Source organism: Nothoprocta perdicaria, unplaced genomic scaffold (genome assembly GCF_003342845.1).
Source record: "Nothoprocta perdicaria isolate Ctin4 unplaced genomic scaffold, notPer1 scaffold_186, whole genome shotgun sequence".
In the NCBI taxonomy this organism is placed as follows: Eukaryota; Metazoa; Chordata; class Aves; order Tinamiformes; family Tinamidae; genus Nothoprocta; species Nothoprocta perdicaria.
In genome coordinates this window covers 166649-184640 of record NW_020455049.1, presented here as the reverse complement: position 1 = coordinate 184640, position 17992 = coordinate 166649, and the positions used below count along the sequence as shown (strand labels likewise).

Genomic DNA, 17992 nt, shown 5'->3' with positions numbered 1-17992 from the left:
TGTTTCACCATGACTGACACTTTTATCCAATCGAAAAGAGGCAAAATTATACGTGTCCAACACACATAACCAATGATTTTTGTGGGCCAGACGCATGTTGGTTTTGACAGCATATATTAGAGCTATCCACAGATACCTGGACAGGCCTTTCCAGATTAATTTGTTTGAAGAAATGGAGGGTGAGGTTAATTTTCATTTAACTTCTGGTGCCTAAAAGCTAGGCCACCTAACCCAAGATAGTCATCCCGCTTCCGGCTGCAGGCTACAGCGACAGGAAGCAAAAACAGAGGGTAATTTACCCACCTAAGATTGCTGGAACAGGGGACACATGAATCTGAGACTGTTGTCTGTCCCCACTCCCTGGAGTGGCAGCCTGTATAACTAGCTTAGATTGTGAATGCTTAAATTCTGGACAATTAACATGAAGCAAGATGAAGCTTGTCTAGAGGACACGGTAGCTTCCTGAGTGATGGGCACAAGCAAACAGAGCCCCCAAGCCCCTGGCAGGACCTCTGCTCCTGTGTGCGTAAGCACTGCTGGCTGCCAGATCACATGGCAAGTGCTCTTGGATGTTGCTATGAAGGCTGGTGCAAATAGGAAAGCTCCACACTCTTTTGCATGTACAACATAAATGGGGGGGAACGAGGGAAACAAAGCCAGCCAGGTGGGACTAGCAGCTCCTGGGTGAAGAAGAGACCCACCTCTGTCCATGTTGTGCCATTTCAATAGCTCTGCGAGCAGGGACTGGGGAGCCGCCATCTGTCACACTGAGGACCTCCATCGACTTCCTTTCTGGCCGCCGCTTCCCATGCCTGTTCAACATCGGGGAGTCCACACGCTTCCTGGGGGGATCTTTAGGAAAAGAAAATGCTGTCAGCTGGATTCGCCTGTGACCTGCCTTGGCTAAGGGGGGTACCTTGCTATCCCCCTTGCAACAATCTCTCCCATCTCCCCTGCAGACACAGGTATCTATGTGATGGACATGACCATTTGCAGCATCACCCTTCTTATAAATTTGCGAACAGTGAGATGCAAGTTGCAATCCACCTAGAGCCAGAGGGAGTACTCCTACTGCCCTGAATGTGTGTGCATTGTAAAATAAAGGTATGACTGTAACATGGCTAGCACAGGTTCCTTTACACAGCTGATAACAGTAAGACTAAGACGACAGTCTGGGCCACAGCCCAAGCTGTTAGCCAGACTGTAAGCCATCCCATGACCTGGAGGGGGAAGCAGGTTGCTAGTGCTGGCCTGTGATGTCCATCACAGCTAGAGCAAGTATTGCACAGGGACTTAAGTATATGCTAAACTCAGATGTACAGGGTTTTTTCAATACCTGCCCCTCCTGCCCCTTTTTTGCATCTTTAAGAGCATACAAAGAAGACTGAAAGAGATTTCAGGTTTTCCCTACTGCTTTATATTTTTCCTCTTTCAACCCTAAAAATTAAGATTCTTGTCTACCTGAGATGAATCTCCAGTGAGAGCTACTGAGACGTAACTCAGAGGTCTTCATACAAGTTATACTGCTATAGGAACGGAAGTGCTTTGTATTTTTTATTTTGTAGCGTCTCTATGAAATACAGAAGTGCTACTTCCACTTTTCAGAGAGCCAAGAGAGGTATAAAGATGAGATTTTTAAAGGCATCTAATTCTTAAAAGGTGCAGCCAAACATTTACTGAGGTTCTGAGAAGCACCTAAAATTGCTCCCCAAAATGGAATCTCTGGGCTCCAAACCACGACACAGAAAGTGCTCCTGAGTGGCTTGCCAAACTATACACAGCTCCACAGTGAACCAGGGAACCAAATGCACCCACTGAATGTTTTGCTACTAACATCTCTGATGGCATCAATGAGTAAAAAGGAGGAAAGCAGAACAGTAAAAAGGAAAGGATTTCCTTCAGTTGGACTATTTAGTTCCTTGTCTCTATTTATAAACACATTTTAAATTATTCTTCCCTCTATTTATAAGCATGTTTTTATCTTTAGTGAGGAGCAACTACCTTGAAGAAAAGGCATCCTTCACCTCTGCAGTTAGATATAAGCTCTCAGTGCCCATCCGCTAAGGCTTTTTCCTCTGCCATGATTCCTTTGTAAAACCAAAAATATTTAGGTTGACAATTCTATCACTACTACCTAGTCTGATGATATTAATTTTGTTGCCAGTCCTCTTCCATTCCCCTACTTCTGCTTCTCTGTTTCTTCTCTCTCTTACATCATGTTTTTAGAGCACAGTTTCTTCTAGGCAAGGTCTATTCTTGAAAAAAATGAGCAGGAGCAAATAAGGCTCATATGCAAACAGGCTCTTGATAACACCTGATCCTTTTAACCCAAGTATTTCTTACTAACCCAAGCATTTCTTACTAATATTTTTCTTTTAAAAATGAAGTAGAAAAAAAAAAAGAAAAAAGCAGCTAAATCTCATTCTATTTCAGCCTATTTCCAGTAATAAAATGTTAGTAGAAGATAATAATAGGGGTAGCTACCGCCAGATTAGGAAAAATATATACAGTGCATAAAGTAAAGGGAAAATCAGCAGGAGATGCAGCAATAAGAGGTGTCTTCAGCTGCGCACATACAAGTGGTTACAAGCAGGCTGAGACAAGGTTTTGAGAAATAACTTAACACTTCAGACTATTTTTCAAAACACCCTGGAGAATAAGAGAGGATCTATCCTGGAGAACAACTTCTGGTACAAGAGTGACTAGGGCTGAGCAACAAACATTAAGCAGAATGCAATTAAGGTCAGTATCCACAACAGGGAGTTGATAAAAGTTTCTCAGGGGGATACCAGATTTTAGAAAGGGTCAGGAAAGGATGTAGCTTAAAAAAGAATGTAAAAAGGGAGAAGGAAGATGAAGAAAGCAGTGAAAAGAAAGGAGATGAGTAAGCTCAGACCACACTGAAGTCAGTTACCAGTGGAGTCTCAATAAGAAAGAAGAAAAAGGCAAGAAAAAAAAATGTATGAGTCGATATATTACCTACTCATAATAGGATATTTTGAACCTGTCCAACCAGGTTCAAAACAGAAGAAATGGAAATTTAGGCAAGTGACACTTATAAAAATCACAGACCAAATACGAGGTAGACATTAAAAGAGAGCTAAGAAGGAATTTAAGGAGAAGTTAACCAAAGACTTGAATGATAGCATTTTATACAGTCATCAGAAGCAGAAAGCTTGAGAGAAGGACAGTAGCCAAAAGGATCATTAGAGAATCAACAGAAACATTGAGTAGGATAAGGATATTTCTAAAATACTAAATAATTCTTTTGTATCAATTTTTGCTGCTCAAGATGTTGGAAGATATTGATTTCCAATCTGTATTTTAGGCTATTTAAGAGAGGGAATAAGCAAAAGAGCAGGTGCTGAAACACACCTATAAATCAAACAACAATTGACCAAGGCTTGATGGAGCACACATCCAGAAGTCTGCAGGAAGGTAACGAAGAAATGATTGAGTGGTTGACTAACCTATACTATACACGTACACATACAGCGCTGATGGTTGCAAGTATTGTATATATTTTTTTAAAAGGGTCTGTGGTGATCCTTGACACACTGAGTCCATCATCACTTGAAGCCCATAATAGAAGGAATCACTTAAACATACAGCCATTCTGCCATAAAGACTAAACTGGTGGCATATGGTGCAGCAGCATAGGAAGTGAAAACAGGAAAACCTCCCATTTCTCTTCATGAGTCCCTGGTAAAACTAAGAAGGAAAGTCCTAACCTAGTCTGTTATAGTTTTTGTAAAGTATTTTCCCTTCGTCTTACAAAAGAAAAATTAAGCTGTTTCAAAGGATTTTTACGGAGGAAGAGAGTACCATATAGGGAATAATCAAGTGATGGAAGCACTCACTTAAAAGGTAGGAAATTAAGGTCTGGGTCTCAGTGAGGCTCCCACATCCTGTTTAACTATTTTGACTGAATCTCTCACTCCCTGATTTAGTAAATGCCTCCACCATGCAGAAGCCTTTAGCTCAATAAATATTAGTTAACATTCACATATTTTACTGATAAATTCGTAACTTCTGTGTTCTCAGGAAAACAAAACGGACTGCAAAGATGGTGAGGTTGACCCTTCCTTGGCATTCTGTGAAAGCTTCATATGAACTCAAACATGCTAAAGGAAAGCTAGGCAACTGTAAAGTGGCCAAGTCTGAGCTTATTTTTATTTTAACCTGCATCCATCCTTTCCAAGATTGAACACCAGAAAGAAAAAATAAGTACATTGCCATCTCCTTCTTATTTGGTAAGAGCTTAGCTAAGGCAGAACTCTGAGAAATCTCTTCAAGCTGCTATTATTAAATCTCTGTTTCTTCTTACAGAGAAAAATCTTTTCTCTGCTCTTCTGTGTTTGTGCAAGGCCATTGCTAATGGCTCATGATGAGACATTCATCAGAAGCATGACTGCTGTTAAATAAACCTGGCCTCGTGTTTTTAGAGATACTGCTGGGAGCAAAAGAGGAGGAAACCTCCTGTGGAAGAGGAAATACAACTTACAAACACTGAAAGAAGAATGTTCAGTCTAAAACGTGCCAGCGAAGCACAATGGTATATTCAGAGTAATGTTTCCCTGTTGGAGAACATTTTCACTCTGTGTACAAAATAAATACAACAGTGGAGCCCACAATTTCAGTTCAACACATAAAATAATTTGTCATGTGGGAGAGAAAATGTATCAGAGCATAGCTGTACATTCACTTGCATGTTGGATATGAAGAACCTAGAGGCACTATGCTTTTCAGAAGATAAAATATTGCTAAAATAAGATGGGGGTATTCCTGCATTTCAGGGTAATCTGTTTGGGTCAAAAGCTGACTGTGAAGTGCTAGATGACAGACTACTCTGAGCAGGTGCTTCTGACCACAGGACATGCATTTGGCACATTAATTCAGCTTAATCAGGATCCCTGCTAATATGCTCTCTGCAGCTTCCTCTAAGAAAAAGTTAAAAAAAAAAAAAAAAAAAGTGTTGCTCATCCTATAGATGATCCTATCGATATCCTCATCCTATTCTTCTCCCAAACAAGAGACTTCCTTGCAAAATTATATGGCCTGGAGCTGGACTAATATAATAATCCAATTTAGTAATATCAAGCTTACTGTTCAATATAGCACTCCTCAATAGAATGGGGAGGTTCTTGCGTTTCCAGTAAAATTAAGAGCACTTGCTTCTAGCTTTGAAAGTGCTTAAATAGCAAGATCTAAAAATCACAACACAATGTAAAAATGCTATTTTAGGTCACTGATTGAAGTGACTAGCACTTTATCAGTTAAACTTTTGTTACTGAGCACAGCAGGAGACTCTCACTCATCTCCTTCAGGAAGCATTTTCCCTTGAGTCTGTCACAGTGTAGTCCTTGGCCACCAACAGTACTCTGCTTATAAAACACTAACGAATAATTCTGGAATAAGGTGCTACATGCAGATTAGTGAATTCTGCCACTAGCCTACCCTGCTTCGAACGCCAACCTGGCTTGCACAGAGCCAGCTTGGGGTTTCTCATTACATTTTCTAAGATTTTTGGTTCAAAACCAACTTGGATGCTTCTGCAATGTAAGTCAGACATGTCCTGGAAATGAAACCTTTGAGTTTTTCCTTGAGAAAAAGGTTTCTCAACAGTGTTGTACACTGTTTTGGTGAGAAGATAACAGTGATGTTAGAGCTTGAGGATAACAGGAAAAAAAAACCCAAACATCCAACAACAGAAGGCATAGAGGAACTAACTGAAATGGATTCATGATGACAGATGTCATATTGTTAGTACCTATTTCATTCCTAGGGGGAAGATCCTCATCTTCATGACTGGGATACCTCTCCTTCCGGTCAAGCAGAAGAAAATAAATCATTTTTTCTTGGTTCTCTCTGAAATAAAAAAAAAAAAAAAGAAAAAAAAATTTAAAGAGAAAAAAAGCAACAACATGCAGATATCCCTTCTCATCAAAGAAACAGTTACAGTTATTCTAAATAAGCTGAAAATGTTTGTGTACCTGCCAACTCGATATATAACCCACAGAGCTTTTGCTGTCTCCAACAAGCAGCTAGCGGGAAAAGGAAATATAAATACTACACTCTGTATCTTGAACAGAGGCCTGGACAGACTAAGCAACATGTCCACCTAACGTCTGAAGGGAAATGGCAGCCAGATGCTGTCAAAGTGCCCGTTCCACCATCGGTCCCTCATGACACCTCCAGGAAGAGATGTTTGAGGTAAACAAAACCCCTGCCAATAGGGGCAGGTTCAACAGGGAGAGCAGCAACGGCCGGACCCCTCCCTGCCCAGCTCCCTCCCATGGGCCCATGAAGTGACCACCCCAGGCAGGGGAGGACAGAGGGCAGCCCAGGGTTCTGCTGCAGCTCCGGCTGTGACCCTTCTGTCACCAGGCACAGGAAACACTCCGTGACCTCCCGCTCCCTCCCAACACCTCCCTGGCAACTGAGCAGCCAGACAGCGAGAAAACCCAACGGTTCCTTCATGGCAAGAGACATGCTAAAGCAATCGCTGCCTTTCCCCAGGTTTCTCAGCATTGCAGCCCGCGCATATCCCATGGATATTAAGACTGAGCAAGTGCTTACTCTTCCGACAACAAGTCCTGTAAGAGTTTATTTCGGTCACGGAAGCAGCCTAACGAGTGCATGCTATCTAACACATCCGGATCAATATCCTCCAGGGAAGGGAGAGAGCGAATCTGCACCTTTCGAGGGATGGGTTGCTCTGGTTCTGGCTCATTCTTACCCCCTCTGCAGAGGAAAGAACATAAAGGAGAGAGACATGGGTAGGGAAAAAAAGGAGAAATGTGAGTTACAAATGAACCCTGCCTCTGAAATGCAGCCTGCAGCAACAGATGGAAATAGCTTGTTAAATTCCCACTGAGAAACCAGATCTCGCAACCTGACAGGTACTCGCTTCTGAAGAGAAGACCATAAAGGCCAAAAGTGACCAGCACGTTGCTTCTTTACTGTGAAAGATCTGCGTTAAGTCAGAAAGGCAGTAGGAATTTTGATTACCAGTGCCCTCATAATTTAAGCAGCTGTTCAGCATCTTAATACCAAACATTTATAAAGCACTGCATGGTTTTAGAGATGCTGTCTCATCAGCAGGCCAGACCTCAGGCTATCAGGCTGAAAAGTGCAAGCTGAATGACTCGCTTTCACACAACAAACTGTGAACAAATCAACCCCGGGTTTCTCTAATTATAAATATAACAGGCTTCCCAGCAATTTTCACTTGTAAACTTCTGAAGTGGTTTAGGAGACCTCAGTGTTGAGGTCCCAGTTTGAAACACTTCAAAAGATATTTCAGGAAACGAGGTCCCTTATTTACATGCTTAAATATGGCAATCTCTGCTTCTCTTCAGACAGGCAAATTTGAAAATTGGGGCCCAAGAGAGCTGCTCAAGGTCAGTGGCAGACCTAGGAATACATGATTAGTGGCAGAGCACGTTATTCTTTTAAAGGGAATCCACACAAACTCCCTGTGTAATTATTTCATTCACTAAACTCAGGAAATATTGATTATTCACTGCAATTATAGGTCCTACCTATAAAAAAACAGCTCAAGATTTCAGGCTATGTGTAACAGACAATGATAAAAATAGCAAGCAACCTGAACACCCTTTGATTTTATGTAGTTAGGCGGGGAGTAGCTTAGGTAAACTGTGTCCCCAAAGAAGTGTTTGCTCTCATAAGCAAACATGACATGAGACTTTTAGTAAAAAACAGAAGTTCTGGTGCCTTGACAGAGTATCACAGAAGTCTCTGATGTTTTGTACAACGCCAGCACGGTCCTGACTCTAAGGGATAGATTCAGACATCCTGGTCCAACTAGAGAAACAGCGCTTGAATGCCTTATCTTTCTGATGTAGCTACTCTGGGAGAAAGTTATTACTCAAAACGTGTTAAGACTTCGCTCTCAGCACAGTATAAGCAATGGTCAGCTCATAATCTTTCATTATTAAAGCCAAAGATGACCCTGTCATTAAAATCCATTTTGGTAGGGTGGACCTCTGGACAGCAGCATACGCTTTTGTTTTTTAAGCATGGGATGTTCCATACTACTAGGTACTGACCTCATTAATCATTCATTACATTACACGCAGAGCTCCTTAAGGTGAATTAAAGAGATTAAAAAGAAATTATTGCTTTTGATAATTCCCAGATGATTTGGATTTCCTACTAGTCACTTTAGTCTAGAGCTGACTAGCACTTGCAAGTCTCTTTAAATCAGCTTGTGAGCCTTTTCTAGAGAGCAGAGTCTGCTATCTCTTGCGCACCAAAAAGCAGTTTTCCCTTACGCCCTGCACCTGATCAACCTCGGGCAGAGTCAGGGATTTTCACACTTCCTCATCAGGTACAAGAAAAACTTCTGACGAGCAGCTCTGTCATCTGGCAACGCATTCAATGCTTCAGGAAATGAAAATCACCGGCTCTGTGCTATGATTGGCAGGACTGTCGTGTCTGCTCCATCCGCAGTCTGGTACAGAGTGACACATGTGTCGCATTTTAGCCCACACAGCCATCAAATGTCTCCTGAATATTGCAAATCATGTATATTTTTGTGAAGCCCCGGATGGATGTCGCTGCTGCTTTAAAACCCCGCTGCTTCTGTGAGCAGCGATGCCCACAACGGAGGTGATTCCCCAACAGGGTGGCCGTTCTGAATCTTTCTCTGAAATTTGTTCCTGAATCTCACAGAGTTGCACCTTTACATTACCTCAAAGCAAAGTGCAACCAGTACCACTGTTCTTTACCTAATTTTGGTAAATATGAGCCCCTCAAAAGGGGAGGGCCCTAACACAGCATTAGAGGCCTCTGTATTTCCCAAAACAGGAGATTCTATTTAACCTCTTGCTTTATCAAAAATGATTAAAGTAATTGGTCTTTATTACCTCATAAAAAGTAACTTGCTCTGGAGGTTTTTATCTGATATAAGAAAACCTGGCACAAAATCTAGCATTATTTTGAAAACAATCCAACCCAACCAAAAAAAAATTGTTTAAAATAAAAAGGCTTAAAAATATCAGTGATTTAATTTGAGTGGGAGGGCAAGAGGAATGAGAGGTTGGAGATTAAAGGTTTCTTTTTATTTTAGGATTGTGAATCCTGATTTTGACTTTCAAGACCTCTCTCAGTCTGCCTCGCCTACATCGTTTTCACAGTATTGCAGTTTTACAGGATCCTGAATATCTATTTAAGAACTAAGCAGAATCACTTATCATGTTCTGTGCACAAGTTTTAGGTTAGTGAACTATATATGACAAAGAATAAAGATTTTATACAGAATAGTAGTGTTACATAAGAAAAACATGAAAGCTGCAAGCAAAACAGCCATAGCCTACAAACACCACACTTGTAACCATTATTCTCTTTGTCAACATCAATATATTGAGGCAAAACGAATGCAGAGAGACTGGGAAACATTACCAGGTGGAAGTAGCAGAGTTTGGAGGTGGCAGGGTTATTCACAGGCTAAATTTAGCCAAAGGAGGTTACTCCTTAGGTCAATCCATGGGCAACGGAGAGGGACTGAGAAAAATACTCTTTTGGAAAGCTATTTTGAGCAGAAACCTTCTTTTAAGCAATCTGAACTGATTTCTGTAGGAGTCTCTCTCTCCATTAACTGTACAGGGATGCTAGAGAGATTTGCTTTTGCAAAACCCAGGTTAGTTCTTACGAGGATGCCCTCAGATACAGTTTCCATTGGGAAGTGGCAAACATCAGAGGGACAGATCTTCATCAGGAAGTACATGAAAAGGGTTTAACAGTTACAATTGCAAAGAAAAAAATCTTTGAATTTGCAAGCTAGACTAAAGTCCTAAGATAACACCTGCTTAATTGTGCACGTGAGCCTGGAACAACCATACTCTGTGAGGTGTAAACTTCCAGGAAAAACTCTTGAGGAAGGTTAGAAGAGTAATGCAAGTGATGGGTGCCATGTGATTTTATTTTCTATTCTATTCTGTTTCTGAGTAAAGTAGAGGAAAAGTTCAGTTGCCTGGATTTCATTCATGAGGAAACAAAGGGGATCCACTATCCAGTTCAATGGAAACAACATTTACTTTTGAATTTCAGGTAAGACATTATAGGAGGGACAGAGATTATAGAGATTACAGTCAGAATTCCTCCCTCTTAATTTCTCTTACATTTTTTTTCTATGAGAATTTCTTTCTTTTTTTTTAAAAAAAAAGAGAACACGTAAAAGTGTTACCCCTTGTAAAACACTCAAATCCTTCCTTAGTTTTAAAAAGTGTCATGTCAAGTGGTAGCAAGGAGTGCGAAAGAAGCCCGAGGCAGGGTGAACCACCATTGCAGGCAAAGTAAGAACAAACAAACCATGTTATTCTGCTAAATTGTTCAATGTCCTCAGGTCCCCTTTAAGTCTGATGAATCCAGCAAGTGAACAGTACCATAAGGTAGAATTAGAGAAACCAATTTTATTTTTTTTTTTATCCTAGTGACAGGCTTAAATATCAGGTCAGATCATCCTCAAAAGCTTTCCAAGAGCAATGACAGGAGAATTAAGGAGGCAGGACTCACCATAATACATTTTTTTGGGAACTTGGAGGTACCCTGATCCCCAGAAACATGTATCAACACATCACTTCTCTGTTTGTACCTGGGAAGCATTCTCCTTAATATCGTTGGGTTATCATCCGTATAAAGCAAAACTGTTATTTACATCAGGACTACATAAACTGAAAGGTCACTTTTGAAAGCCATCAGTCTTCCTCATGCCCAAACCACTGGACAGGCCCAGACTTTCCTCAGAGCCCTCCTGTTTTAACTGTCAAGACTGCTGCTTTTAATCAAGTCACAGAACTGCTCCCGCGTCAACAGCTCACAAGGTCAGAAGCAGCCTCCTGGCTCGCTGTGAAGAAGCAGGAGCCGGGATTACAAGACAGAAACTCTCTTGTTCACAGGTGCTCACTTACCAATATAATCACTTTTGTTTGTGCTTCAGAGAAAAGCCAAGACACCACAAAGGACCAAGCAAAACCTTTCTTGTCAAGGTTTTCAAGAATTCTCTGTAGCCCCTGGATAGCCAACTAATTGTGTCTGGTACTGTTTTTTTTTTTTTTTTTTTTTCTGTTTTTTATTTTTCAATACAGTAAATTTCTGAGCTGAATGTCTTATTTCAAACAACTGCCACTCACATGTTTCTGTATATGAATGGTCCTGGCTAGCATTGACATAGATGGAAATATTTTAGAAGCACAGCGTAGAACAGCACTGCTAGATGCTGTTCTCTCCTCTGTGCCCTTCTCCACCTGTCTAAAAGCTGCTTTCTAATTCCAATCTCTCTTCAGTGAGCACCAGAATATTAACTTCTATAACACAGGACTGAAAACATGCAAAAGTTAATTAAAAAGTGTTACTTACATATACCATATGTGTTTCTGAATATGTTCTAGCTACAAAGGAAAAGAAAACAAGGAATTAGTGCTGTAGCAAAGAAGTAGTCATATCGTATGATATCCACATTCAAGGCTTGCCTCTAGTTAGTGTTAAGTCCACCATTGCAGAGCTAGATCTGTGCAAATGACAGGAGCTTTACATTGCATGTAAAGCAATGAGGATGAGCATGCACAAGGAGCATGCTCATCCTCACCCACTCCACTGGAAAAAAAGCAGGCCTCTGGATTTAAGGAACAAGTCAGGAGCAAATTCTAGAAATATGCAGACATAGAAGGCTTCATGTGCAAGTGTGTTGCAGATAAGTTTTTCCCTTACTGAGCCCTTCCCTTCTACAGTCTAACTAAAACTAACAGGGAGCTCCTTTCAGAATGTGCTTCATCACTGCCTCTTTCCACCAAAAGCCCATTTCTGGTTTTGTTTTGGATTGAGAGAGAAGGAAAAGATAAAAATTCAGCAAGTTCAAATGGATAATGTAAATGAACAAAATAAAGTACCTAGGAGTGACATCATCATCTAGCAGGGCCCATTCCTGATCAGCTTTGCATTTGCCATTAGAATTTAAAGACCATGTGGAATAAAGCTCCACGTCCAGGCAAACCATTTACTGCTCCAGCAGCTCATCAGCAACCTGCAAATTATTTTTGCTTCCTCCTTTTCTGTTTCAGGCACGAGCATTTCACCTTGCAGTAAAGGACTGATCGAAGTTTAATAGTGGCCTTGTCTGCTTTTAGGATGCAGATGCCAGTAAATGTTATGCAACGTCTGCCCTTTCTGCACACACTCTTTTCTTTCCTAAGAGAAATCCTAAGCTGGAGAGAGAAAAAATCTTACAGCAGAACTTTTCTAATAGAGTATATTTACACTTCCATCATAGTGTAAAATTATTCTTCAGAGATAGCCAGGCATTCTTCATCAGGAGGACAATGTTGCTCCTCTTCCCTGCTCTGAAGGAGCCGCGGGCACCGTCGCTGTACGCAGGCCAGGCCTGCAGCGAGAGGCAGCGCAGAGTTCTCAAGTGCTACCAGCTACAGGATGAAAGCAGAGCCCCATTAAACTGGTCAGCAGGAACGGAGACAGTTGTCCTGCTCTTATTCCTTTCCCTTTAGTTCCAGAATAGGGATAATCAGGGAGCAGGGGGAAAAAAAAGAAAAACCACAAGAGGAATGAAGGAAGCAGCTCTCAGGAATAGGAAGTGGGTGTTTAACACACAGCACAAGTGTTCAGGGGCTTCTGTGTTATATAAGAATAGCTCCTTGCCTGGGAAACCTGGAATAGCTCAGGCTCAGACTCTATACAAGATCATTTGTTAAGTGAGACTGGGTTTTTCCTGAAAGCAAAGAAACAAGGGAATACAGCTTAGGGAAGCATGACAGGCCAGAGGGAGAAGCATGAGAGACAAACAGCCTCCTTTAAAACCAAGCCTGTGTCAACACTGCCACCAGTTGCAGGTACAGCAGGTACAGTCGCTGCTTGTACCTCCAGCTGTCACCTAGCAGCCCAAGTGCTGGGAGCAGCAGCCCCTTCCAGCGTGTGCACGCGAGGATAAGGACACACCATTGTGACAATAGACAGGAATTTAATATGGTCAGGTATCAGGTCCACACTACTGTAAGGAGCCACTGAGGAGGGTACTTCCTTTGCTTGGTGAAACTATCCAATGACATGCCTATCTAATTTTTATTTCATATACCCCACATGGAGAGTTAGAGATCGTAATGATTTTGGACAGAAGGCAGATGATGCAGCTAAGCGATGTCCAGCTCTCTTTCATGCTCGCTGCTTCTGCTGCATTTCCTGTCTCCCTGGGTCACTGTTCTGTTGTGCCTGGGATAGGCAGAAATGCCACGATGAGGCAGACAGCAGCACTTCATCTCTGCTTCAGGAAGCGAGGATCACCAGCTCTCATCCGAGCCACAGACCTTCAGGCTCCTTCAGGGAGGTCAAACAGAAATCCCTGCTGCCCAGCCCTGCCAACCAACCTCCTGCAAACTAAAGACCTCACAGCAGTTTTCTGAAAGGGAAGCACCTTTGATGTATATAAACATATACATCCAGGGACGTGTGTGAATTAGCACATGAGAACACAATGGCTGCTGTTTACCTACACATCTGCAGCTCCATCCCCATCAAAATCACTGCTGGGAAGTGCTCTGGGATACCCTAGATACAGAAACTACTCTATAAAACCTATTTCTCTTCCGAATCTGAATCAATTTCTATTTTGATTCATATATAATTGCACTGAGATGTTATTCCAAGTGTGCTTGCTGCTGCCAACATCTTCACTGCGTTTTTAAAGGTAATTAATTAATGCTTTGTAGCTTTTCTCCTGCATTAAAGTGACAGGAGGGTTATGGGAGGGCGATTGGTTTTGACAAGGAGAAGTCTTTATGCTTTTTACTATGCAGGGGAGGGAGATCCACAGTGGGAGCTAATCTCACTCCTCCTGCATTCATTTAAACACAATGTTTAAATGCATTTAAGTGACGAAGGCATTTAACAGCCCTTCCCAGAGGGTTCTTGCTGTTTGCTCATGAGTTTGCCAAATTTAATGCCATTTTACGGGAGTTGTAAAAATGCTGCTTGCTAATATCTCTAGCCACCACAGGCAATTGTCTCGTGATGCCATCTCTACAACAACAAAACATGCTCAAATTCATTGCTCGAGCAGAGACACAAGAGAAGCTTCTGCAAGCTAAAATGCTGTAATGTAAGGAGAGGGGGGGAATTCCTTTACCAATTTTATATAAAAATACTCCCAATATGTATTAAATTTGTACGGTGACATGGCATTTAGGAGCCCCGCTCATAGATGACACCCCGTTGTGCTGAAGAGCTGCACCAGTTCATCAGAGAAAGAGGTCTCCTCCCCCAAGGAGCTTACGTCTGAATTCTGAGAGGGAACAACAGATGGAGATAGACAGGCAGATGGAAAACAAGGCAGTGCTGTCTGCATCCTGAGCACTGATCTCAGCAGAGCGGTTGCCAAGCTTAAAAGTTCTGTCCTGAAGAAAAACTTTCTCAAAATCTGTGGATGTGAATCTGGGCTCGTGCTCCTGTCAGATTGCAGACTTCCCTCTTCAGAGAGCGAAGTCTCAAACCCAGCTTTGCAAAAAGTGGTCCTGCACCTTAGGTAAATCTTCCATCAGCAGATCCTCTTGCCTGAGCTTTAAATGTACTTCATAATGTTAAGATACAGGCTTTCTATGGCCAAAGAATTTAAGCTGACAGTGCAAATGGTACTGGTGGAATCACTATCACTGTCAGTATTAGCAGCTGTACTATAGCAATCTCTAAGGACCTTGACAAGGGCAAAGTGTCAACATGTTAGGTGCAAATTATAAGAAAAGGTCATTGGCAAACGAGAGTTTGCTGCCAACATACATCTACTAGACGTTTACTTCCACTGTACATTTGCTTCCGCTGTACAGGTGGTGAAGTGAGATAATTTAAATGATGTGCTAGGCATCTCAGTATCAGATCACCTAGAAAAACGCAAAAGGACACAGGATGAGTTCATCCCTTGCTATTTTTTAAGCATTCTTTAGATGCTGCAGTCCAAGCAATAAAGAACACATCATCATTAGCATACATTAGGCCACAGACAAAACAAATCAGCAGAGAGGAGATGCTGAAAATCTGGGGTAGTTTAAACTGGATAGTTTTCAGGCATAGGTATTTCAGAGTAGCCTCTGTGTGATTACCTGACAAAGATGACTGCTCACTGTATTCTGGAATAAAATGTCAACACTGTAAGCAGTAACAGCTTCATAATAATAGCTTATTCTGTAACATGTGTCCTGATCAAACTCGTTCTAGCCACCATTAAAAGGAATGCGGAGCAAAAGCTCCACAGTCCTTCCTTTTTGTCTCCGGACTCCTGCAGAAGGAAGCAGCAACTGAGAATTAAATGGATTCCCCTACAGTGACCATAATTCTCCCTCTGCAAAGATGCTGAATCACTGGAACCCTCCATGGAAAGAAGCGTTTCCTCTCAGAAGAGCACAAGGCTTCAGGACCCTCCCCCTGCGGTACTGCAGGCAGCAGGAGCACTCGCTCTCCTGCACAAACCTGGCGCGCGGCGGCTTCAGCGCGGCTCGCTCTCCCTCCCAACACTCCTCCTACTAGAAAGCTGTCCTAGAACCTGGCTGCCACAGCTAAAATAATGCTCCATTCTAGCTTGCTTTTATGTAAGAGCATTTGCTATTCATTTATTTTTGTGCCAGTATCTTCTTTAGCTTAAATAACCCCCTTCTCCCTGGCAATTGCCTCTAAGGCATATGCTGACAACTAGTACATCCTTCCCCAGCTATTCTGGCAGACTAAGAGAGCTGGGCTCCTTAAAGCACAATCTGACAGACTCTCCAATCTCCCAGTCACCTTAGCAGGCAGACTTGGCGCCACAACCAGCTTCATTTAATGTTTCCTAAACATGGGTGGTCAGAGACACTTAAAACAGCAGCAGCAGCTACGATCTCCACTGCATGGTGCCTACTGCAAGGAAAAAATGGATTCTTTTATTTCAAGTATGTTTAGCTAAGCAGTCCCAGTAAACCAGAGTGCTGAAGCCTTGCCCACCAAACACACTGTAGGCTACACAATATCTGGGGAGCCCGACCAATATCCCATAACAAAGTCTTCTTTCCGTAAATGAATCTTACACACACAAAAAGGTAACACCGATTTCCTAAGGCAGGAAAGGGCCAACAGCAGTGATTCCAGATACCCTCCTCCCTGTTAACCCTCTCCAGCTATAAGAGCGGAGCCGAACGCTGACAGTCGAACGCTCGGCTTTTGATGATCATTTCAACAGATGGACTGGGAAGGTGTGGGTGTGCTGTGAAATGGCAATTACTGCAGGGAGGGAAATGCAGCGCCATGAAAAAAAGATAGAAACCAAAAAAGGAACAAAGCAGAGAGAGGAAAAGAATTCCAGTGACCTTAAATCTCACTCTATTTTTCTGCTGAATTCACCAGCAAGATATTGAACAAATGATCAGCGGTAATATGTACAGCTGCGAACTGCACGTTTAGTACCCAGCACACAATTTCACATAGATCTTTGTATAAATACCAAAGTGTTCAAGTGAGGTATTTGCCAAGAACAGAGACTTCCAAACAGACCTATATTCATTCCTTTTTCACAGGAGGCAGCTATAACAGAACTCAGATGGCTCCTCCAAACAACCCATATTCTCCCACCCAGCTCCTGTGCATTACACCAAGCGAAGCCTCTGCCTGGAAGCCAAGCAGCCGCAACGCAGCAGAACAGCAAGGGGAGTGTGACAGCAGCAGGCAGCAAACTGAAAGACCCTAAAATAATGAAAATAAGTTTGTAACTAATAACAAATAGCTAGTCCTTTTTCCTCTCACCTTTCAGCTCTTGCATACATTGCATTTCAAATTCTTATTCACAATTCACTGTTTGCCAATAACTACCCGATCTGTTTTCTTTCTCCCTACAGAAATAAGAGTTTCTTTTCGATCAAAAAATGTTCCCATCTGTCTACTCATTGTGAGCCCTATTCCCTGTTGCCTTATGGCCTTATTCTTTCTACTCTGTGAGGTAGCAAACATAGTTTTATTTACCTTATGAAAAGGAAACTGAGGTAGAGGCTTGGTGACTTTCTTGATCATAAAGAAAAGCTGTCTCAGAGTCCAGCCCTAGATTCTGCTGGATTTTTTGAAAATAACTAGATGATCATGGCTGCTATAATTTCTTTAAGCAGGTGCCTTTTTCTGTGTCTAATATTTTTGTTAGTTTTTTTTTTTTTTTAAATCAGTGATATTCAAGTTCTGCAATACAATCTCTATCGGATCTAAACAGTTACAGTTCCTAGTCATAATAGAAAGAACTTTTCACCTCAGCCACCAAACAGAGCATGACCTGGTTTCATAATGAATGAAATAAAGCAGCTGTGGCTGCCAGGTAACACTGTACCGAAAGTTATGATGGGAGTTTCAGTTTCTCTTTAGCAGACAGGTGTCTGCATCCCCAAAGCGCTGTCACAGCTGGTGCACACTGATGCTGTTGTTAGCAATCGCGGCAGAGGGGCCAAGCACTGATCTGAGAGTTTATTTATAAATATTTTAGCAGGCTGAAGAACCAGGAGGAGTTTTAAATTTACATTTCTTTATACATACTCCCACTCAGAATCTGTGAGCTTAGTAAATCTGTATAAAATCATCACCAGAGCCTGACAATAGATTTACAAGGGCAATGCACCCATAAAGGCAGAAGCCTCCACTGACAAGCAGGCAATCTTGCCTTCCAAAATGATTTTAATTGCTAATTTTTTTTTTTAATTCCCCAAAACATTAACATTGTGTTAATGAAGGAGAGCATCACTACACAGTGCCCAGCCTTGCAGGGCCTCTGTTGTAGTGCCAGGCTGCATCCTAGATGCAGAGTTTCAGTGCTGAGTGTCAGGAGCTCAGCACTGTGGCCTATCTATGCTCAGGACCACAGGACACAATGTGAAGATCAGAAGACACCTGCTCTCAAGGATGCCAAAGGATAATGCAGGGCATGTGCAGGATAGATATACTGAAGTGACAAGCCACAGTTTTAGTC

The 17992-nt window shown here is 42.0% G+C and overlaps 1 protein-coding gene across 10 annotated transcripts in view; it reads right to left on the bottom strand.

Moving 5' to 3' along the window:
* BRSK2 (BR serine/threonine kinase 2) overlaps window positions 1-17992 on the bottom strand; it is a 141066-nt gene that overhangs the window by 45327 nt on the left and 77747 nt on the right. For all 10 annotated transcript variants that reach the window (XM_026036789.1, XM_026036786.1, XM_026036783.1 and 7 more), the window contains exons 8-11: window positions 11383-11414; window positions 6580-6744; window positions 5771-5868; window positions 702-852 (exon numbers count right to left, since the gene is read on the bottom strand). In XM_026036789.1, coding sequence (XP_025892574.1) covers window positions 702-852; window positions 5771-5868; window positions 6580-6744; window positions 11383-11414 — 446 coding nt within the window. The remainder of the gene's footprint in view (window positions 1-701; window positions 853-5770; window positions 5869-6579; window positions 6745-11382; window positions 11415-17992) is intronic.